This window comes from Centruroides sculpturatus, unplaced genomic scaffold (assembly GCF_000671375.1).
Source record: "Centruroides sculpturatus isolate CEXI.00-Female unplaced genomic scaffold, Cexi_2.0 scaffold475, whole genome shotgun sequence".
In the NCBI taxonomy this organism is placed as follows: domain Eukaryota; kingdom Metazoa; phylum Arthropoda; class Arachnida; order Scorpiones; family Buthidae; genus Centruroides; species Centruroides sculpturatus.
In genome coordinates, this window is record NW_019384712.1 from 496542 (window position 1) to 522309 (window position 25768).

Below are 25768 nucleotides of genomic sequence, written 5' to 3' on the forward strand. Positions count from 1 at the left end.
TATAATAATTATATCAATAACTGGAAATTACGTGGCCTTTTAAGTAAATTTTGTACCCATAAGTTATTAAATGTTTAAATTCAAGTGTAAAATGAAAGAATAATACATTAAATGTTTGATTATATAATACATGTATGAAGCTTTATTTCATTTAATATTTAGAACTGAGGTTGGAATAGACTCATTTCGATATTTAAATTAATAAAATTGTGAAAAATAATTTAAAAATTCTTTCATATAATTGCGAATTATCGAAACGGCGTAATCTACGTAAAATGTAAGCAAACTGCTCTTTTATTTCGCTTTCAGTTAATACAAATTTCTAACAGGTTTCCACACTTGCCGCTAGGCTCTTTTTGGCGCTAGTAATTACTACTTGACGTAATTACTACCAACTTCCCATATTAAAAAGAAGTCCTACTATTGGATCAATCCAACTCCACTCGGGCCAATAACAATCACCCGGGGAGAAATAGCCAACGTAGCTAACGCCTAACTTCACCGCCAGAGGGCGACAAGTAAGCAAGCTACTATTGGATCTATTAAAATCATGTATCATATGTTGTGTGAAGGACTGTCAAACTTCCACGAGAGAGGAAGTTTGTGCGATTAAACGTAATAACTTTCATATTTTTTGAAAGGAATAATTCAAAATGAAAAAACAAACCGAAATTTATTAAATACCATGAATTATATTGAAAATTCTTAATTACATATTTTAGTAAGGAGATGTTTACAATATGTAGAAGATGGAGTTTTTTAATGTGTTGCCTGGCAATTTTTATCTTTATTCTTCAAGGAATATTTGTCATATATTTGGTAAGTTTGTTAAATTTTTATTGAATTTACTTAGTGATAAGTTTTTTAATTTAATTTAAATGTTTTCATAGTTGGAAGATTTTGAATTGCAACAATTGTCATCAAATATACAACTTGGTAAGTAATAGTGAAATTAATTAAATTTATATAATTTTTTTTGAGTATGTGTGTTGCAAATGTCAGAAGGATTTAAATATCTGACTGTACAGGAAATAGAATTAATAATTTTGAAATACACATTTGAATAATTTTGTATAACACGGACTCGCATAATACGGCAATTTTTTGGAACATAACTCCCGTGTTATACGGGGGTTACATTCCAAAAAATTGCCGTGTTATGCAAGTTCGTGTTATACGAAACAAAGAACTAGTGCGAAAAGGGGGATTAGGTTCCAAAAATTAAAAAACGTGTTGTTAAATCCTTATTTAAATTGGATTTATTATTCATTTTCTCATAGGTAAAATACTTATTTATTATTTAAGTAAATATTTTACCAGAGGATTATTCATCCTATATGATGATCTCAGCGTGAGCATCATCAACCGGTAACAGTTTTTGGGTGCGTTCGTTAATAGCAGTTGCTCTGCAATGGGAGTTTGCTGCTATTTGTAGGCATTTAGGAATGACGGTGAAAGAAAGATGGTGGCGCCCGCACTATCAATAGTATCGTGATGGAGGAATCTATAATTCCAAAATGAGCTTTTAAAGGCAAAAGAAGGGTCCCAATTGTAAAATTTAACTATTAAATGGATTATTTGTTGAAAGAGCATTCGAAGTAGCCACGAAAACAATTAGAATGCTCGCACAAAGTTATGCGGAGGTATAAAAGAACGCACCCTTTATTACATTATATGTTGTACGAGGATTTTACCCAATTTCCAAACCATGTTAGAGTGAACCCGTGCTATAAAACCACCGTGTTATATGGGGATGTTCCCAATTCTCAAACCACATTAGAGTGAATCTGTGCTATAGAAGTGCCATGTTATACGGGTGTTACCTGTATTACAAATTGCCCTGTTGCTAAATAAAGACTAAAGCAAAAAAAAAACTTTTTCTAAATTATGTTTGTTTATGTTTAAAATGTATAACATATTCTTCTGATGTGTAAGATTAGTATGGTAAATTTTATCTAAAAAATTCTTTACTAGAAATCCATAAATATTATAAATAAAAAGTACTTTTTCTTTGTTCTGTGGGTACTAAGAGGGCCTTTTTAATCATATCAACATGACCACTTTGCCAGTCCTATAATGGGTGGTTGGATGATGAGAGATGGGGTCTGACATATCGTGAACAGATAATGTATGAAAAATTCCCGGGGTTGCTTATTCATATCTGATTCTTGGTCTCCTAGAATGGTTGGCTGATACCTTTACTGCCTTGGCCATCTGACTGTTGCCATTTCTACTTATACACTGTAAGGATTCAAATCATTCGAACTAGGAAACATCATTCAAATATAAACCCTTCTGATGGAGGTTTCATTTAATTCAAAATCACCATCCATTTGATTAACAATTAGAGGGAATTATTCATTAACTACTTTTTATTGTATATTATAAATTATGTTTATATTGAATTTTTAATGTTTAAAAATACATTTCAAAACATGTTGAAATCAAAACATTCCATACAGTTAAACAGAAAAAAATATTAAATTATTTATAGTTTCAGATACATATTTATTCTAAATAGGTAATGTTTCTGGATAATTTTAATTAATTACAAATGTATGAATAACCATTATATTATTTGTCAGTTTCATTTAATATAATTGACATTTTTAGTTATCTGAAAACCTAATTAATGTTTCAATTGTGTAGTTTAATTGAATGGCATTTGTAGTAGTAGTAATAATAATCTTTGGAAATCCTCTGATAACAAATATGCCTTACATAAAAAAAATAGGAAATTAACAGGATATTTGTATTATTTTCATTTTATCAACCAATAAAATATTTTGATAATTTGCTATTTAATGGAATGTGTTCAAAGTTAATTAATAATAATAATAATAAAATATTTTTACATATGACATGATTAAAATGTTGAAGTTTTGATTTAATTTATTTAAATTTTATTTAAAATATTTTCTTAATTTTATTTAAGACAGTTTATTTGTTTTCAAAAAATTAAAAATTTCATTTTGTTTAATAATAAATTTAAGTATTTTTTTTATTGATTTAATATTATATTATTAATATTTAGAAATAGTAATTTTTACAATTTTTCCAGTAAAATTATCAAAAATTAAAAAAATATTTAATGTTTATTTCATTAATGGTTATTAAACATGGTTCATTTTTAAAATTTTAGTGACTAATTTATTGTTTTATTTTATTTGTTAGCTGATGACGATAGAGAAAAATGGCATAACAAATATCCAATAATTCTTTGGTGGACACCATTTACTGGAGAAACTGGAAGAGTTCGTCAATGTGGTTTGGATAAATGCTTCTTTACTCAAAATAGGAATTATGTTAATAACAACTTATTACAAGTATGGTTTCATTTATTTAATAAGGTTTAAGACTTAGTTTTATTTATTAACTCAGATTAGAAACTAAAAATATAAAAAAAACAAATAAAAATTAAAGAAGTGTGGAAGAATAATGTTTCGAGATTAAATTAAAATTTATTGCTGTGATTAGAATGAGTTTTTTACACTTGAAGTCAAAGTTCAAAGAGCATAATTTGTGATCTAATTTTGTTTGTTTCTTTGATGTATGCTTCATATACGATAATCATTTTTCAAATCTGTTCAAATAATTTTTATAAGTATTGAATATTTTTCATTTGCCTTTATGTTAGAACTGGTTATTGATATAAAAACTTATTAGAATTTTAAAGTTGTATTTGAAGTAACATTATTTACAGTTGATTCACAATAAACTGAAGTGGAATGGTTAGAGAAGAATTGTTGAGTTAACACAGTTTAAAATTATGGAAATTACTACTATTAACAAGAATATAAATATATTGATATAAACAATACAGCTAAGTATATTATATTTTTATTATTTCTTAAGTGTGAAAAACTTATTTATACCATTTGGAAAAAAATCTAGATACTTATATTTAGGCTTTTTCTGTTCTTACTGATTCCATTGTGATTGTTCATTGAAATTTTTCAGAATGCTCTCCTTGTTTTTTCAGATACTCAGGTAGAAAGAGTATAATGGCATGCCATATTCTTTTATGACTTCATATTTGTTCTTTTTGCCTTTCCCTACAAGTTTAATTATGGATACCTTTTCTTTAGTTTTCACTTGTTGCTCACCATTTGTCTCCCAATACTTCAGAATGATAATGGTCCAAATACACTGATCTGTTCACTGGTATCAATGAAAATGTAGAATACAAATTTTGCAGCTGAATTTATGTGCTTAGTCTTCAAGAAAAGTTAGAAGACGACTAGATTTAATTGACCAATAAATAAGTGATCTGTCAAAATGCAAAGTTTTTGTGCCTTCAGTGGTTGAATATTAACCCAACATACCAAGCCACGTGGTCATTGGTCATCTCCATCAACTTTCCAAGAACTTGTAATCCATCTCAATTTGTTTTTTGGATATCAACATCAAAATGGAACAATGTCATCTTTCCACCTGTGTTTTCCATGAGGAGTCATATTCATCTCTATTTATACCTAACAATTTACATGACCCTTATTGTTACAAAGTCTCGTTTTTGGATCTGGTAAAAAGGGCCAACACACATTGTTTGGAGCAGAGTGAAAAGGAAAAAGAAGTGTCTTAGATCAAGTCCCTGGCAACACAACATGGATACCCATCCTCTTTGATCAAACATCTCATAAAACAATATCTAAGGAAGGGGAACAGAACTATTCCACAAGAAGAACGAATGAATCTTCACATATAACAAAACACTTTCTAATATATATAGAGAAATTGCCAGGACTACTAAGGTGCACTTAGCATATCAACGCACTCCGACAATCTTTTCACTCATCAGAAATGATAAAAATATTACACATGACTCATACTCTCCAGAGGTTTATGCAGTACCTGTTTCCTATCACAAAGTCAACCACTCATCAATATACATTGGGGCGACAGTGAGAAGTCTTGCCATGAGGATGAAGGAGCATGAATATTCCATAAGAAAAAAAGCTCGCAACTATGGTGTTAGCAACATACGTGGATAGTGATGATGTAAAGGTTGAACTGCAGGACGTAAGATTGTTACACAGGGTATCAGATAAAGCACATTTCAAATACCTGGAGGCAGTGGAGATCTATTGAGCAATCAAACTGGGAGTCACTATTAATTTCAAGGAAACAGACACACACTCCACAGCATGGCGTGTCATTTTTGAACTAGATTCTGCCCACACAAACTTGCATTAATGATAATTTAAATACTTGTGTCGTAATACTTAATGAGAAATTAATGGATTATTCATTTGTTTATTGTTTATATAATATACAAATTTTAAAATTATATCCCAAAATTAATGTATAAATTTTAAATGCAATATATTCTAATTATATAATCAATTGGAACATCTCAAAAACAAGCATTCAATTTTTGTTAGCCGTTTTGTTCTATATTGTTTTTACCTGATATTTTTATATAGACGAAAACATTAGTAAAATTTTTTTTTACAGTGCTGGTGTTGGTTTCGTGCATTGTGTGTTTATACAATCCCAGTTTTGGAGAGATACTAAAGATGGCTTCGCCTGCCAAGTACTATCGTAAATCTATTCTAAAACTTTAGAGAACATCGTCTAAATTAAGCTTTCTTTGTAAATGCAGGGATTTGGACATATTCCCACCATCATTCTACTACATTAGACTCCCTTCTGAGTGTCCCATGATGAATACTATAGTAAGAAATTTGTGTCTGAGAAAAGCGATTAGACTGTTCAGAAGACAATGATATTCCCTATTCAAGGAGATTATACAATGGGAAAATATCTTATACCAACAGAGCCCTGATGTCTTGATTACCACCAATGCAAAAATTACACGATAGGCAAACACTATTGAGAAAAGACTCCGGGATAAACATGAAAACAAATTGAGATGAATTTTTTTGCATTTATAAATTCAATTTTAAAAGTTTTAAAAGAGATTCTAATCATTATCTATAAGATTTGATTGGCCAATTTGCATTTACGAATAAAGTTATTAATTTTATGCATGAAACATTATTAGATTCTTATGCACAGTACTTATGTGTCATGATTTCAGAGAATGGTAATAATATCAATAATGTGTATATATATATATATAATCAAATGCCATCTTAAAAACATATGAAATTGAATATGAAGTAAATTCATCTGTTTTCTAATTTTTCAAGCTAGCGAAACATGCTCTCAAAACCATTCTAAGTTAGGGACAAGCAGGTTTGAGTTTATGGGAATTGTATCAGAATGAAAAAATAGATATAGTAAGACTTAATGAAGTTTAGCTCATCAAGAGTCATCTGTAGAAACACACAAAACATATAAAACTATATTATAAAATATACAAAACTGTGAATAAGCATTTCATACAATATCTGAAAATTTTTTATTCTACAACCACAATTTCTTAAGGTGAAGGATATTTCTACATGTTATATGAAAAAATAAACTGTGTAGACATTTAAATAGTTAAATATGTTCAACAACATTTTATTGAAATTTTTGTTTATATTATTGCAATATTCGACTAATATAATGTCACTCTTTCCTTTGAATTTTTCATTACATTTATATTGACTATTTGTATATTGTCTGTCCTTTCTAATGAGTTTGATAAATATTATACAGTACATTTTAAATTTAAAGAACTTGTTACAATGTAATGGACTATTAAAAGAGTTCAATACACTCATATTTTTAAATTAATAGAGTTCAAACATTAATTATAGCTGATAAGCTTCTCAGAAATAATCCAGCTTTTCAAGAACTGTAAAAATCTGATGAATAACAATATATATTATATTATATATGGTACAGAGTCCATGTTTATTTTTAAATAAACTGTACTTTAAACCAGTTAAAGAACTATCATACAAGCTAATGCATAGTTAGTTATATACGGTTATTTTCCATCACCAGTTCTTAAAATATAAAATTTAAATACAACGAATTTAATTCTATTATAATGATGACTTATATCACTAGTCAAAACTGTTAGCTTTAATGCAAACTTTTAACTGGCTTGATACCAGTTAGAGATACAGTTTAAATAATTTCAAACAAATTATTAAATGTATGCTGAAGTTTTTCAATATATTGGACAGATTTTTTTCAAAGCATTCAAATAATTTTAAATGCAATAAAATTATAATAATTTAGCAAGATATTTTATACAGTTTTATACAGTAAAAAAATATATTCATGATTAATATGAAAATTATTTAAATTTGTATGTGTTTGTAAATATTTAAAAATGAATTTTTTAAGAGAAATATGATTTCAAAATAAACATATTCAGAAAATTATTGCAAATAAAGTAATGTAATTTGAAGTATTTAAATTTATAGAAGTATTTTCTCTCTTTAATGACAATAGAAATTTTTAAAAAGATTAATTTCATGCAGATAACTTACAATAGCATAAACCCTGTAAAAAATTGCTAGAATGGAATAATACCTTTTCATAATTCACACCTCTGAATAAACAGATATTTTGGAGGTATATAATAAAGCATGACACTAGTACATAGTTTAGAAGAATATATTTATCTCAAACATTAACAAATTGCTAACAGAAATGAAATAGAAAAACAATTTATTATAGATTTGATAAAAACATGTGAAAACAGAATACCAAAATAGAATTTTCTAAACTGTGTGTCAAATAAAAAGAATATTGAATGAAAAATTTTATCATTACACTTTATTTCTGTTTTGTTTATCAAGTATTAATAATAATAAATATTAAAATAAATTGGAAAAAATGATAAAAAATACACTAGTCCCAAAAACTCGGCACTTGATAACTCGGCCACAGCCTGGCAGGGCGAAAAATCCTATAGTTAATTTTCATTATACAGCTTTATGCCTCATAAAGTATTTTTCTGAGGTCTGTCTTATCAGGTAAATTACTGTACGCAGTGTATTCATTAATTTTCATTTTCATGTAGTAAAGGCTCTATGCCTTTATAAAGTATGTACTTTTCCTTTGTTTAAGGGTATTTGGGCAGTTTATTCTCTGCTGTATTCTCAAGCAAACAATATATACAAGTACAGTACAGTATTGTCTGAGGAAACACTCGTACTTATTCTTTTTTAACCCGGCATTTTCACAAACTCTGCCACTCTTCGGTCCACATTAGGCCGAGTTTTCGGGACTCTACTGTATCAATAATATTCAATGACTCTTATTTGAGTGTGCATGAAACCACTGCTCAGCTCTTATTCACTATAGAGAATTCTAAAGCTTAGTTCTTAACGACATTTCTTGCATTCTGCTTTTGCTAGTAAATAATTTATCTCTACACTGCCATTTCTCAAGAATGTCAATCATATACAAATAACAGTAAGCATTATTAAAATAAGATTGCAGCTGATAATATCAAATAATTAATTTAAAAGTTTTTTTATAATAATTATAAGAATATATTTTGTATTTTTTATAAAACCATTGACTTGTTAATACACTATAAAGTCAGTGTTTAACAAGTCAACTATAAGAATATAATTAGAAAATATTTTCTTTATTCTTGCTATGTTTAAATATACTTTCTTTATGAACAAAGCTTTAGTTAAGACATTGAAATTATTAAATATATTTATTTATTTTTGTTTAATATTTGATAAATAAAACAATTGGAGAACAGTATACTGTATAACAAACAAATGTTATTCAGTAAAAGATACACTTTATATTGTAAAGATTTTATGGACTTTAATGATCAGGCTGCATTAGTTTACTGAAATTCTGATTTTGTTCTTTCAATTATTGTTTAGAAAGCATTATGTAATGATTTATCTTACTTTTTCTTCTAACTTTGAAGTTTACAGGACAATACTGTAGGCTATAGCTTCCATATTAAAAAAGGAAAAAAAACTTTAAAGTTTTTTAGTAATTGAAATTTTACTAATTTTACTTCAACTTCATTTTTCAAACTACAGACAGAGAACTGTAGAGTTTGAAAAATGAAGCAAATAAAGCAAAATTTTAATTACATCATCATTAGTTTGATTCTATTAGCAAAATGGCAGAAAATAAATGCTTTTGTGCATAAAAAAAGGTGAAATATTGCACTGTCAAACTAGGGCTAGTACTTTAAATGTATATTATTATTTTATTTATCAGAATTCACTTCCTAACAATGAATGTATAGCCTATTAGGATGAAAATTATTTCTTAACAAAGTTCTCTGAAATGATGTCATCATGTAGAGAAGACATATAAGTACTGGAAGTGAGTCATTCTATAGCTCCTTTGTATAATAAAATCTTTCTATAACCCATCCTATTATAGTAAGGTGGGTTACACAAAGGTTTTATTTCCATTATAGCAATTTTCTAAGGGGTATATGCATGAAAATATCATATATTTAATTATATATGTAATATTGCTAGAGAGTTCTATAACTCTCTCTTTTTAAAGAATGATTGTGATATAGAACTGCTATTTATAGATTTTAAAATTTGGTGATAAAAAATTAATTGTTAAATATGAAATAGAAGTCTATATTTATATCACACATCAATTAAATTTAATTGGGATGCAATTTGAAAAAAGTTGTAGACCTATAAATTTCCACTGTTGTCCATCTGTCTTTCCTGAATCTCAAGAACAGAATTAGATAGATGAGATCTGAGACCATATACGGAAGCTGTAAAGACAGGAGGCCCCAATTGACTATACATGAACTTCCGGTTTGCGCTGGAATTAATGTTATTTCAATTCAAAAGTTTTTCCCTGAAAGCAGTTAATAGATGATTGGCACGACTCTATCGTTAAAGGAAAAATATGATGTACAGGGACAAGATACTACGAATATGAGGTGGAGAACATTTATTTCAAATGAAATAAATTAAAAATATGATTAAAAACTGCAGCCCTGCATTGTGATGATCTCAATAAATAATAACTCGTTTATAGTATTGCATATGTTTTTTTTAATTTATTTAAAAGAGTAAAATCTCTAAGGTTATATTTAAATTAACCTCAAAGCTCTGAACTGTAAATCTCTTTCAATTCATTCTAAGTTGGACAGATATGAAAATAGATTTCTGGAAATATTTGCATGGTATATAACATCTTATCTGTTAGGTTTTATAATTAAACATATATTTATAAATTGAGATGTTTTAAAAATATTATTTATGAAAATATATCTAAAATTATCAATATTATATAAATATTTATGTTAAGGTTTATTATTTAATTATAAAAATTGTTATTGAAAATCTTATCATTAATAATTTGTATTAGTTAATTGTATCTACAGATACTAATATTTTTTATTGGCACAATGATAAAATTGTCAACTTAATTGTAAAAAATAATAGAATTATGTTTTATTATTTTTCCTGCAAAAAAAAACTTTTAGATTAAAATAATAACTAAGGTATTCATAAACAATAGAGAGGTTGTGGCCAATGTTTTCATCGTGAATGTTGGATGTTCAGTGCCACCATCCTGTAAGCCTAGAAGTTTGACAATAGCATTTGGAACAGAACATGATGTTCCAAATGCCATTGTCAAACTTCTAGGCTTACAGGATGATGGTGCTGAATGTTCGACGTTCACGTTTTCGCAATGAAAATGTCGGCCGCAACCTCTCTATTGTTAGTTAATTATGCCTCTGCCCCTGATAGTTTCTCCCTGCTCTTGCTACTACAAGAGTAGTTAATATCTTACTAATGGTTGACTAAACTCAAGTACATAGTAGAATTTTAAAATATGAATTTTGGAAAAATATTGAGCATCTTGAGCCAATGTACACAATCACGGCTTGAAAACTTAAGCCAGTGAATAATAAGTTGGAACAATCCTATTAATTACATTTTTCAGTTTTCTCTTCCTCTTTTAGTTTGTTACAATAAGCAGAGCTGGCCCTACCGTAGGGCGAACGGAGCAGCCGCTCCAGGCGCTAAGTCCTAGGGGGCACCTCAGTGGTAAAGAAAATTAAAGGGTATAAATTGGGGCAGCCAAGGGGGTACCATAATAGGATCTCGCTGCATCCTAAAACTTGCCTCGGGACGGCACTGATAATAAGATTCTGATTTTGGGGTTAATTTTTTTTGTTGTTTTTATATTTATTCTTTTAAGACCAAATTATGTTTTAGAAGTATTAATAAATAGTCATAAATAACTCAAAACCAATAGAAGGGCAGTGAAAAACTTAATTAGTTGAATTAATAAAAAAAAAAATTGATATCCAAAGAAAATCATCCAAAATGTAGGAATTTCTATTTGGTAATAATAAGCTTTGTGATTCAAAGCAGGACATTAATTTTTTATTATCATCTCTGCACTTTGTGTTCTTGCTTTAGTAATGTGGTGAAGTTTTCAAGAACTAATTTCAAAGACATTGTTTTTCTCACACAATGAAAGCTGGCTAGAAGGCTAAGCAATAGTGTTCCAGACTGCCACCATGAATGATCTAAGATTGAATCCCAAAACAATGACAATCAGCTTGAGTTTGTGCTTGGGGTGACAAGATGAATCATAATATTTTCTGGGTTTTCTTCTCTTCAAAAATGCCAGAATTTTCCCTTAAAAGACCTTTAAGGCAGACACTCTGATTGGCAGATTACTCTGATGTTGCTTGCCAGTATCTGTAATCAATCAGTACAATGAAAATATTATGTCTTTTGAGTGGCTTATACACTATTTACTTCTATGCACTACAAACAAATTCAGACACTTCAGGAGTTTTTCTAAAAAAAACAAGAAACATCAAGATTACTTAAAGCTATAATTCTGGCAGACAGTACCTACACACCTTTAAATTTACACCTGGACATAGCTCAATACAAAAAACATATGCCACTAAGTAGTCACGAGCCCAAATGGCATTTCATGCTAGACATGCCTATAAACTAGTGCAGGACTATGTTGACAAAACTGCATCAAACTACTGGTTGACTAGGGGCTACCTGTTTGGAGAGGCTGAGAGTTTTATGGTTGTCATTCAAGATCATACAGAAAACACATCCTAAGTGATACATCACTCACAAATGAGTGTTGCAGAAAATGCCACATTCTGCTAGAAACAATACAATATATAATCACTGGTTGCAAGCTCTTAGCAAAGACTATTTACATAGGCATAATCAATATAATGCACAGAGGCACAAATTATTAAACACCTATGTACCATACTACAAATACAGTGGTGCCTCGTATAACGTACTTAATCTGTTCCAGGTGTATGTCCGTTAAGTGAAAAGTTTGTTATGCAAAATGCATTTTTCCATAGAAATACATGTTAAAACATATAATTTGTTCTGCAGCATAAAATAACCATACTGTATCATTAAAAAAAAAAAAAATGAAAATGGAGCAGTCACCAATTATGCCAGGTAGTCAGATGTTGTGAGGACATGGAGGAACACTTTCTTCACACATTTGTACAGATACAGACTTTTTACACATTGTAAAAAGTCTGTATCTGTATCGCAGGTCTCTTTTTATTATTTTTTAATCAGAGTCAGATTCAGGAGAGGCAGGGTCAACTCCTCTTGTTCCATCCTTTGTTTTTTGGCAGCTGGCTTCTTGAAAAACATATCCAAGGTGGTCTGTTTCTCTCTCTTCTTCAACACCCAACAGGTGTTGAAGAAGAGAGAGTCATTGTAGAGATCATTGGTCCTGTTGGCCTCAGCTCTGTTTGGATAATGAGTGTTGGTAAACTCCTGAACCTCTCCCTATTTGACAAGGAAGTTTTTGTCAACTTACACTCCTTCTGATGATTTCTTGCTTTGTTTCAATTGAAATCACCTTTCTGGTTTTTTAGAAGCCATGATTTGGACAACACTCGAATAAATGTAAATACCCTGCACTGAGGTGATGTACATAATATATACAAGGGAGCAAGCCGAACCCAACGGGAGCTCTGTACTTCAGATATACTAATAATATATTCTAATAATACTAATATATTATAAAAATAGCAGATTGTCATTGGCAACGGCAAAAGAGTGGAAACATCATTCACACTTGTTCGCAGAAAGTCCATTATTCGCCTCAAGTAATTGCCGAACAAAAAGTCCGTTGTTCATAGCCAGTCCGTTGCTCGAGTCACGTAACGGCCAAACAGAAAGTCCGTTGCTCGAGTCACGTAACGGCCAAACAGAAAGTCCATTGTTCGCAGCGTCCGTTATTCGAGGCGTAAGTTATACGAGGCACCACTGTATACTCTTCAGGCAGTATTAGAAAATGACACAGAAAATATACTATTACAGAGCCATAATCACAGATAAAACAATTCATTGCAATAGACATGTGTTCCAAACACTCATAACATAAAAAAACTCACACTAAAAAAATCAACAAGTACACTCCACTTGCTCAAAAAATAAGACAGATATGGAGTATGGATAAGGTATTTATTGTACTGTCTTCTACTGGTGTTATACCATATGCACTACACAAAAGTCTGGAAACATTAAACATTAATAAAAACATGGACTATACATGTCACTAAAGAAAACTGCAATATTAAACACAAACCAATAACACAACTTAATGTTACACTTGTTTGGGTAGCTATACTTTGACTTTAATCTGGAATAGCACTTGGCACCTGTATCAGCTGAACATGACATTTGCGACATAATAATAAAATATAAAGATTTAGATATTTTTACAAATGCAAAGTCAGTCAATTATTGTGTAATGATTTGTAATTTTTGGTTGGGTAATAGCAAAAACTTACCAAGCCTGGCTTATGTTATATAGAAGATACAGCTTAGAGAGTTGTACTTTCTATATAACACAATGCAATGTGAATATGTTTGTTTAAATTAATAAAAGCTATTTTCTGAAAGTATAGAGCATGTTGTGTGCTATACTCTTAAAATTTTGATGTGAAATGGCCTTTATAGACTTTTTTTTTATTATTCTAAATTTATCAAAATGTCCATTTTCTAAGAAATTTCTTTAGATACTAATTAAAAAGTTTGCATTTTACGAATAGTAAAATTTAAGGTCAGAGATGAAAAAATGTTACCAAAGTTGACCCTAAAATGTCCAGCAACTCTGACTTCTCAACACTGGTTCAAAATAATAAAGGTTTTCAATTAGTGAATTATTTTCACTGATTAATTACATCAACCAATGTAGCAATTATATAAATAAAATTTGAATGAATTTATATTGCGATAAGTTCTCTCTCTGATTAATATAGAAATGTGTTTAAAATGTATTCATAATCCGTTATATATGATAAATGGTACAGTTATTGGTCACTTGTAGAATTTTAAAATGAAAATTTTCCTAACATTACAGGAAGATTAAATCTGGAAATATTATACTTACTGATTGATTCGTTTTCTTTTTTCTATGGTCTTTCTATTGCCAGCATCCAGAAATTACAAATGCCAATCATTTAATCCAAAATGTGTCTTGTTTTATGAAAATGCAAAATTGTATAGTTACATACGACAGAAAAACTGGGATTTTTTTTTTGCTACCGACTGATAGTGAATGACAGTATTAATACAAGTTTCTGCTATTTCCAGAATAGCTTTTATATAAAAATATAAACTTCTTATTAAGAGGTTTATATTTGAAATGACCAACAACAATACTGTTTATTCTGTTTAATTTTAATCTCTTTTCCTGAATGCAAACTGTGTTATATTGTTCATTAAAACAGAGTTACAGATACAGTATTACTATTACAAATACAGTAAAAAAGAAAAATTAAACAAATGCCCTAAATATGCTAAATTTTATATTTAAACTTGAATAGGAACATTAAAGTAATTTAAATTTCTTTTAATGTATATCTAAATTAATAATGAAAAACAAACTGTTAATCAATGACAAATGTTTATTTTTAATTTTTAAATAGTACATATTTTAACACCTATAAGAAGTACTTATTTTATCGTGAATTATAAATAACTTAATTATTTACTCATAGAATAATTTTTATTAATTGAATTCATCATATTATGATTATTATTTTTTTCTTAGGTCATTCTTTTTTATGGGAGTGACTTTAATCCATTGGATCTTCCATTACCAAGAAAAAGTAATCATGATTGGGGTTTATTGCATGAAGAATCTCCAAAAAATAATTTTTTCTTCTGTTTTAAAGAGGTATTTTAAGATATACCGTATTTACTCACATATAAGAAAAGGTTTTTATTCATTTATCACAACTTCAAATTCCTAGGTCATCGTATATGCGCGAGTGAAAGATTCTTTGCTTTTTTACAAAATAATTTTTGTGAACCGTGTATTCCCATTTTTTTACCGGATGCTTACTCTCTTGTATTTAAAAACATAAGTATTTTATCTATGTCATTTGAATTGTTCTTGTATATTGTCAGGAGTAAAGATGAATAGCAATAGGAATTCCAGATTGAAATTCCAAACTCACACAGGAGCCTGATATAAGTTTTTAATCCATTCCCACGTGAAAACGGGTGATTATTTGGAAATCAGAATTCGGAGGAATTTGTATGTGTAATCGATGGAGAGTGGATTCGACTGTTAAGAATTAGCAAAAAAAAAGTCCCCGATTGTCCAGTTTTACATGAACAAATTATGTTGTCGATTTTACAAGATTTTTCCTTAGTTTTAAAATGCTAGTAATTTTTGAGGAACAATGTGTGCATTTACTTGTGATTAAACAAAATAAAATTAGAATTGTATTACTAAATCTAATTTTTTTTTTATTTTGATCTTTAAAGTCGCACCTCATCCTATATGCGAGTCGTCTTATATTCGAGTAAATATGGTAATAACCATTCTTCTGCTTTAAGATATGTCACTATAATCATTTGCATATTTGCATTTCTTTGTCTTTTGTTATATCAAACTATAGATTTATGTACTCAAAAAATTTTATGGATTATTTTATGTATGTAATAACTTATGAAAACAATTTTAATATCATTTTATATTTATTTTATTAATTTATTTTAATGTGTATTATAAACTAAATATAGTTTTCAAGGATTTATATGAAACGAATTTTTTTATTATTTAGGGAATGGAATTATTTAATTACACTGCAACATTCAAACGTGAAAGTGATTTTCCTCTTACTCTTCAGTATCTAGATAGTTTAGAATCATTAACTGATCATAAATACTTTAAATCAACATCACAAAAAGATAAAGAATTAAAAAAGTTATCACCAGTCGTCTATGTACAGTCAGATTGCAATACACCATCTGAAAGAGATGCTTATGTCAAAAAATTAATGAAATATATCAAAATTGATTCTTATGGAAAATGTCTGCATAATAAGGATTTACCTAAAAGGTAATTTTATTTTATTTTTTTTATTTTAAAAATTTAATATAATTGATCATACTCATTACTGATCATATTTAGTGCACAATAATAGTAATGTGAAAATTCAGAAAATTATACAGGATATCCATAATTTATTCATCTGATTATGAAACTCAATAGAGGAAAAAGTAAAAGACGATAAGCTGTAACAAGCTGTCTTTCTGTTTCTCTAATGAGTGGTAAAGAGAGAGAGAGCATTATTAGTCAGACAAGCAAAAATTAGGGACTATTAGAATGGTGTGCAATAGTTGGTAATGATTCTGAGATTGAGTTTAAAACATAATTATAAAAATATTAAGTAGACAATAAATAAACAGTTAGTTAAAAAATATTTATAACAATAATTTGTTATAATTTCACCCATTATACAGCGTATGTGCAGTGTCTTTCTTTGTTGTATAAGAAAGTTGGCAACTCTACACTAAACAGCTGATATAATGCCTAGCAAATAAATATGAATAATATTTTTTGCAATCATCATAGAATTCTTTAAAATAATCCATAAGAATTAAGTTGTCACAGATTGTATAAACTGTAATCATAATTTAAATGATCAATGACTTTACTGTGTGAACTTTGAGAAAAGGCTCATTTTTATTTTTACTTTTGTGGTTCTGTCATATATAACAGAACAAAATTATAGTAATCAGTCAATAAATGATCCCCCCAAGATTTTTACATTTTTGGACTCTGGACCTTGAAATGTTAAGAAATAAAAAAAAAAAAAGAAACTTTGGGAGGTTTTCTGTATGTATGTATGGATGTGGTGGGGCACAATTTTGTTCACCCTCTTTGAAGCTTAATAACTTCTGTGTTTTTTCTAAAATGTCTGAAGTTATGCCGAGAGGTTTGCATATTAGGAGATTAACCACCAAAATTTAATAGCCTCAAAGGTCGAGGAAGTTTGTGTGTCATATCTTGAGTAGGGTCAGACTTAATGACTGTTTTACTTATTATTAGAATTCACAACTTTTTATAAAACTATCCCTTCCCTCAGAATTATTATAAAATAGCAAAAATCTTAAAAATATAATATGATATAATTTCTTCTTGCGTACAACNATTACTCTGATGTTGCTTGCCAGTATCTGTAATCAATCAGTACAATGAAAATATTATGTCTTTTGAGTGGCTTATACACTATTTACTTCTATGCACTACAAACAAATTCAGACACTTCAGGAGTTTTTCTAAAAAAAACAAGAAACATCAAGATTACTTACTTAAAGCTATAATTCTGGCAGACAGTACCTACACACCTTTAAATTTACACCTGGACATAGCTCAATACAAAAAACATATGCCACTAAGTAGTCACGAGCCCAAATGGCATTTCATGCTAGACATGCCTATAAACTAGTGCAGGACTATGTTGACAAAACTGCATCAAACAATATCATATATTTAATTATATATGTAATATTGCTAGAGAGTTCTATAACTCTCTCTTTTTAAAGAATGATTGTGATATAGAACTGCTATTTATAGATTTTAAAATTTGGTGATAAAAAATTAATTGTTAAATATGAAATAGAAGTCTATATTTATATCACACATCAATTAAATTTAATTGGGATGCAATTTGAAAAAAGTTGTAGACCTATAAATTTCCACTGTTGTCCATCTGTCTTTCCTGAATCTCAAGAACAGAATTAGATAGATGAGATCTGAGACCATATACGGAAGCTGTAAAGACAGGAGGCCCCAATTGACTATACATGAACTTCCGGTTTGCGCTGGAATTAATGTTATTTCAATTCAAAAGTTTTTCCCTGAAAGCAGTTAATAGATGATTGGCACGACTCTATCGTTAAAGGAAAAATATGATGTACAGGGACAAGATACTACGAATATGAGGTGGAGAACATTTATTTCAAATGAAATAAATTAAAAATATGATTAAAAACTGCAGCCCTGCATTGTGATGATCTCAATAAATAATAACTCGTTTATAGTATTGCATATGTTTTTTTTAATTTATTTAAAAGAGTAAAATCTCTAAGGTTATATTTAAATTAACCTCAAAGCTCTGAACTGTAAATCTCTTTCAATTCATTCTAAGTTGGACAGATATGAAAATAGATTTCTGGAAATATTTGCATGGTATATAACATCTTATCTGTTAGGTTTTATAATTAAACATATATTTATAAATTGAGATGTTTTAAAAATATTATTTATGAAAATATATCTAAAATTANGCTGGATTTTTTGGGTTAGCTTTTAGTTCCAAGGCTAAAGTAGAACATTCAAAATTTCAAGAATGATTGTTACTTAGTGGTAAAATGTCACTAACTTTTAAGTTTTTACAATAGTCCTTTCAACTGATAAACAGAAAATTGAGTAAATTATTTTTTTTCCTCGTCCTCTGAGCACTAAGAATTCTTTTTTTCCCATACCCATCACGTATTCAGCCAGACTTACAATTAGATTGACTGCCTGGTATAAGAGATCCAACATATCCAGGACTTACTGCCCATGAAAAATTCCTGCAGTTGTTCCTTGTTCATCACAATTTGATTCTAGGTTTCCCATGATAGGGTGATTTTTAACTGCCTTGGCCATCTGGTTATCTGAATAAACATCATATACAAACACTTATACTGTAAGTATTAACCCAACACATACTGTATATACAGTAGACCCCCTATAACACGGATTCGTATAACACGGCGAAAAAATTGCCATCATGTTCATATAACATGCTAAAAGAGACTTGTATAACAGGGTAAAATGTCATCGCCGACTTGTGTCATGACAGGATTGGTCGAATCTGGACCAATAATGGACATTGCACAAACCGTTGAGTTTAAACGAGCAGTGGACCTACAAAAAACTATTTATTATTTAATGGCCATTAAAATTATATTTATATTAATGATGTCTCCAAAGTTCAGTGAATTTTTCGCAGAAAAATAACATATTAGGAAACGTGCCCGCCATTCGATGAGCCGCTCCGCAGTGAAAACAAGCTTAAGTAATGGCATCATTGAACAGCGCACACTCAGTAAATAATCCTACAATTTTTTGTTTATAGCATAGTTTATATGGATATTATATGGATTATATGTGTTTTGGAAATGTTGAGTCAAATTAGTCTAGAATCGATTAATTTTATGGAAGAAAACCTTTCAAACAGCCATAGCCGCTAAACTGCACTTGTTCTGTGCTGTGATTGGCTCATGTATTTAAGTGACTCGTACAACAAGGAATTCGTATAACATGGAATGTATCTACGTGTGATAGAGGGATCTACTGTACTTTAATTATTCCAAAATGACAATGTAGAATCTCAAATTTGTCTAAAACAAATACTAACTTTCATCAATTTCATAAATGAATGTCTTACAAAGGAAGTCTTCAGCTACAGTAATAATGAGAAAATTACTTTTGTATTTATCAATACAATATTGATTATATTCTAAATGTCTTTGTCAAGTTTTAAAAGCTTTTCTATAAGATTGACTGACATAAATTGGATATATTCATTTTTCAGAAATTATGATATCTAAAAATATATTTTTATTTAATTGCAAGTTTTTTTATTAATTTATATTATAAAGAGCATCAAAAAAAAAAAAACTATATTGCATGAGTGTTGGGAACAACCTGCATTTACTGTAGTATGACTTAAAAACTTCAATTTGTTGTTTGCTTAAATATCATGCATTCATTTATTATTTCACGTTTAAATGACAAAATCATTTTTNGAGGTCCGGATAATCGAGGTTCTACTGTATTTTCAATATAAAATAGTTTTTAATAAAATGTTATTAATGTTTGATCTAACAATTACAGTGTTCCTTTATTTTATTTTAATTAAGTTCCATTCTTTTTATAGTATTTAAGATTTATTTTGGGTATTAACAAAATTTCTACAGAAAAATACTATGTTTTTATATTTAAACAAATGATAAAAATGAATTGATAGACTTTCTATACAAGCTATAATATGAAAAAAAGGAAATTCAAACTGGAAATTAAATTAATTCAAAAATATCCCAAACAACCTTTTCACTTTCCAGCACAATTATTTAATGAGTGGACAATCTGTAAAGCAATTTGAAAACATTCATCCACTCATTAAATAATTGTACTGAAAAGTGAAAGGGTTGTTTGTAGGATATTTATATATTTCATAATCGGGGCCATTTTTTTTTAACCATTAGGCAGACTAGGCACATGTCTAGAGCCCAGGAAATGGGAGCCTGTGGTCAATGGAGAGTAAAAAAAAAGGGACATACTGTACACAAAAATATGGTTATGTTCTGCAGTCTGCAATCTAGTACATATCAGATTCAGGTGTCAGCTGTAGTGGGGTGAAAGATTGAAGTGCTGGAAGGAGCCCAAAATATAACTGAAAGCCTAGGGCCCCTGTCATTGTTAATACAGTCCAGCCTGAAGTAAGTAAAAACAAAGATTAAAATTGAACAATTTAATAAATTTTGATTTTTGTCAAAAGTCCTATTAATTTCTAAGATAGATCAATATGAAATTAGCTATTATGTACTGTATTCATTACTTTTAATTTCATAGTGTGTTTATAACAAATTAAATATTACAGTTGTATTTAATAAAATATTTAATAGATTATCAGATCCAGTTGAATCTATGGACAATGAAGAATTCTGGGAAATATTGAGTAGATATAAATTTTCTTTGGCATTTGAAAATGCTGTTTGTGATGATTACATAACTGAAAAATTATGGCGTCCCCTTACAGTTGGTTCAGTTCCAATATATTATGGTTCACCTTCTATTAAAGTAAGATCTTCAATTTAAAAGTTTTTAAATTTTAATAATTAATCAATTATCATTTTACAATTTAAAATATTTATTATAGGATTGGCTTCCACATTCCAACTCTGTAATTCTTGCAACAGATTTTAATTCACCTAAACATCTTGCAGATTATATTCACTTTTTGAATTCCAATAAAACTGCATACGAATTGCATCTTCATCATAAACTGTATAAAGAAATAACAAATAATCTTTTAATAAGGACCATGAAAAACCGTAACTGGGGTATTAATAATGATTTTGAAAAGGGAAATTTTATCGAACAGTTTGAATGTTTTGTTTGCAAGAGAATTAATGAAAATTTAAGAGCAAAACAGAGCACGATGATTCCAATTGCACGTCAAGCAACTGTTTCTCATTACGGATGTCCTAGGCCAACTTCTCCTTTGAAGAACAAATTGATGGTTCCTAGTTGGTGGATTGAATTATATGACAAATCAAAATATGAAGTCATTGCATTAAGACAGTTAATGAATGAGTACTCTAATTTTACTGAAAAAATATATCACCAGAGAGTTATAAAATTACTAAAATCTAAATATTTAAAGAACTTGTAATAAATGTAACATTATGTTTTATTTTTATATATATAATTGTGCATTATAAGTTTATATATTTTTATCTAGTCAATATATATACAGTGTATGAAACAATAGTATACATTTATGATCTTGTTAAATATATAATTTTTATTATTACATATTTATACGAAAAATACCTTCTAAATTTATAATTATTGTTAAAATATTTGTCAAATTTTTATATTTAAAAGTTTATTTTGCAAAATATAATTAAGAAGTTAAATTCTTTTTCCGAAAGCATACATCAATATATCTTTGAGTATTTATATTTTTACATTAATATATTAACATGCATATTTTATGTATATTAATATAATGTATATTATATATATTTGCATGTATACATGTATATTTTTATAATAAAAATTGTTATATTTGTATGTGTGGTGGTGGTTTTGTTGTTCTATAAAATATTTTAGCATCAAAAATTGTTTATTGGGAATTTGAATGTCTTTTTAAATGAGAAAAATGAGAACACACACTTTCATATAAGTAAATATTCAATGTTTCTTATCAGTTTCTAATAAAGACGGGAATGTTATCAATGGTTAGTTATGCACGATTGTATTATTGATCTTAGTATAGCTGCACTTCTAAAACATACATTACAGATATTTTCTGTCTCTGGGCTGTTTAAATCTGGACTTCTTGCAGGTTGGTGCAGAACATTTATGTTGGATGATGACTGGATGGCTTTCAGACTGTATTGAGGCATTATCCTGATGATGTAGCCATTTTTTGCAGCTAAATTGGGCACTTTATGCATTGGAGAAAGATATACTGAAGGTCCTCAGATAAGCATTGCTGTTAATCAGAAGAATAACAGCAATGCTTATCTGAGCAATGCTTATCAACCTTAACTTTGAGGTTTCCCATTGAAGTGACCACTCCTAAAATCATAATGCTTCCTCCATGATGGTGATACATTGATGATTGGGTGTAGTGTAATTATTTCTGAATACATATGAGAAAAAGTGATTTTCCTCTTGATCATCTGGATAACATTTTTAATCTGAAAGACTACCACAAAATGTCACAAGTTCTCCACCCATGGTGTAGGAAAACCAAGTTAATAACTACCATTAACCTTTTTCTAGTTCAAAGTATATATGTTATACTAAATAATATTAGTTAATGGTGATGTCCCTTCCGTTTAACTGATAATATTTTGTTCAAACTTTCTGAAAATAAGTTTAGCTGATTTTTGTATTCGAAATTTCAGGATGTTTCAAGGATGTGTAACATATGAAAAGTACTATGATCTTACATTTTATAGTTACATTAAGGAATTTTGTTTTTAAAATGCCAAAACATACATGAATAAGTATTCTTTTGGCTATCAAGCAAAAGAGAATTATAAATTCCAATGCCTTTTTATATTCTCATTTGGCCAAAAAGCACAAGATTCAGTAAAAACAATTCTTAAATTTCAATCAGCAAAATTATTTATTAACATAACATTATTTCCAGAATTATAGTGGATAAGATTCAGAAAAATTATCAGAAAATAGAAACTGCAGTCTTAAAATGAAGTATATAGTGAAATTTAACAATTGGCATGCAGTATAACTTTCTTCAAGACAAAAATTACACATTAAGAGTTTTTTTTGGGGGGGCACTAAGAGGGCCTCTTTTTGCAAGCCCATTATGGGTTCGGCCAGGCCCACAATGGGGCTGCCGGGCAGTGAAGGACGGGGCCCGACATATCCGAACGGACCATTCCCCGAAAAATTCCTGGGGATTTTTCGACCCGTTTGGATTCGAACCCGGGTCCCCCAGAGCGGTAGGCTGCCACCTTGACCGCTCGGCCGTCCAGCCGCAAAAAGATCCGGCTGACAGTGTTTAGAACCAGTTCTCATCTTCTGCATCAAGACTGCAGTTGAATTTTTCAACTACAGGTATTCATCAACTCGCGAACCACCGTAAACTCGAGGCCTCTCAGAGCGGGAAGAGGCCTTTTCTGCCAAAAAAACCCCACTGTAAACTCTTTCTCGAGAAACGCGGACATGTCGATTTATTATTATCACTAACGATTTATTATACTCATTAACGATATAAACTGTATACAATGTATTTTCCTTTACAAATAAACGATTGTTGAGTTAAATCAACATCCGATCCGAGTGATTCACTTCCGGTACGCCGTCTCTCAACTCTCCTCCATCTTGAATCCGATCGCTCGCGTGACCGAATCAACCGACCCTCCGGTCACAAATGCATTTATTATAAAGGAGACAAGCAAAAATTTATATAAAAAACACAAATATTTGTTTTATTTCGGTCTCTAATTAATAAAAACAAAACGAAGAAACATCATTTTAAAGTGCATTTTTATTCAAATAATATACTGTATTTATAAATAATATGTAGCCCAAAAAGTAGCCAACGCGCCATATGATATTTTTTTCGCCAATCTAAAAAAGGTTGCCAAATTTGGTGCAAAGTAGTTAATTAAATCTGAATGACCTTGGTTAAATCTGGCAACGTTAACTCAACCTCTCGGCCATACGACCTCTACCGTAAAATTTAAAAAAATAAAATTTAAATTTTTTAAAATGTAAAATATTTTAACGAGATAGTAAAATTATTTAAATATACGATTTTAAAAAACGAAGTAGATAGGCTTTTAAAATTAGCATATAAAAGAAATATAATTGTATGTTTTTAAAAAACAACATGTACAGTAATATGTTTACAACGTGTCACGTGTTGCACTTTTCCGCGAACTTGATAAGTAGTTAAATCGAAAGTATATGGAAACTGGAACTTCGTTGTCTTTTATAGAATCAAAATAGAAATATAAAATGTTTGGTTCGAAGAGAAAACTTTATAATTACTATTTCCGATGTCTTCCGATAGCGAAAAACATCAACTATAAAGACCTTCCCGTTTCGTTAAGTGCGAAAATAGAAGAATTAATCTATAATGAAAGTAATCGAATATCGCAACTGAAGAATTTAATGGCAAAACTCAAAATTACTAAGGTTAAAGAAGTTCCGGTAAGCTTACAATTGGTAAAAATTGTTAACCGTTTTAGTTATTTATGTGATTTAATTCACTCGTGTTGCGTGTACTATAGGGCGCCGCGCTGCGTTGCGTCGCGTCGCCTTCTGTCGCATCGCGGATTATTTATATTTTAATTACAAATGAAGTATGATTTTTAATAATTATGAATTTTCGAAGTATCTTAATTAATATTAAGTTAGGAAATGTTTTATGTTTGAAAACTTCGATAAAAATTAATAATATTTATTTTATCTTCAAAAATCAATGGTAAAATTGCAGTTTGATCACATGCAGATCAGCCTTTCTTTTGGTAAGATTGAACTCTAAATGACGGATTTTCCACCCCAGAGTTATAGACCCCCTGTATCGGCAAAAGTGTTAATGGAATAGTACTTGCGCATTCGACCCTTTGCGAGATAATCCCTCCAAAGGTTGGTATGTACCGTTACCGGTACTACTGCCAGTTCTCCGTGCTCTGCGTGTAGTCGTGCTCTACGTTCCGCACTCTCGCTTGCACCTTGGTGCCCGTGTGGGGGCGAGTCCACGTACCCTCTAAAACTATGTGTCTAGTACCCCGCAGACAGTCGAATGGATTACTCGAAGCTGGCGTAGTCACATGGGATAAATAGTTAAATGCAATAGTCTTAGTGGAGTGATGCGACTTCTGATTACCTACGACCCAGAAGTGGCTGATTTCAGGGGCCCTTATTTCATGGCTGCTATGTTTACCTATTTTAAATCAATAATATATTGATACTTTCTGTGGCTTCTAAATTTGAAATCCTAGGTCAGTGTGTAAATAAATGTCACTTACATAAATTGTTCTTTCAAACACCATAACCGTGTATTTCTATTAATAGGACTTATTATACTGGTGTATAGAATTATAGCAACACAGTCACACAGATTAAAATTGGTTTATTTATGATTACCTGTCACTTACATAAATTCTTTAAAGTAATTGTTTTTAAATCTGATACATAAACCACAGTTTTGAAATCAAAAATAATAACTTGTTATTATTTACATTTAGATTTAGAAATATTTGAAAGTTGTGATCTTATTTATTTATTTATTTATTTTAACCAAACCACACTATGG

The 25768-nt window shown here is 29.5% G+C and overlaps 1 protein-coding gene across 1 annotated transcript; it reads left to right on the forward strand.

Moving 5' to 3' along the window:
- Nucleotides 1–461: 461 nt before the first annotated feature.
- On the forward strand, nucleotides 462–21899 carry LOC111627858 (alpha-(1,3)-fucosyltransferase 10-like). The gene is made up of 8 exons (XM_023371521.1): nucleotides 462–615; nucleotides 723–819; nucleotides 891–936; nucleotides 3175–3326; nucleotides 14947–15072; nucleotides 15968–16245; nucleotides 20868–21042; nucleotides 21122–21899. Exons 2-8 carry the CDS (start codon nucleotides 730–732, stop codon nucleotides 21635–21637), a joined length of 1383 nt encoding a protein of 460 aa, XP_023227289.1. The 5' UTR covers nucleotides 462–615; nucleotides 723–729; the 3' UTR covers nucleotides 21638–21899.
- Nucleotides 21900–25768: the final 3869 nt, after the last annotated feature.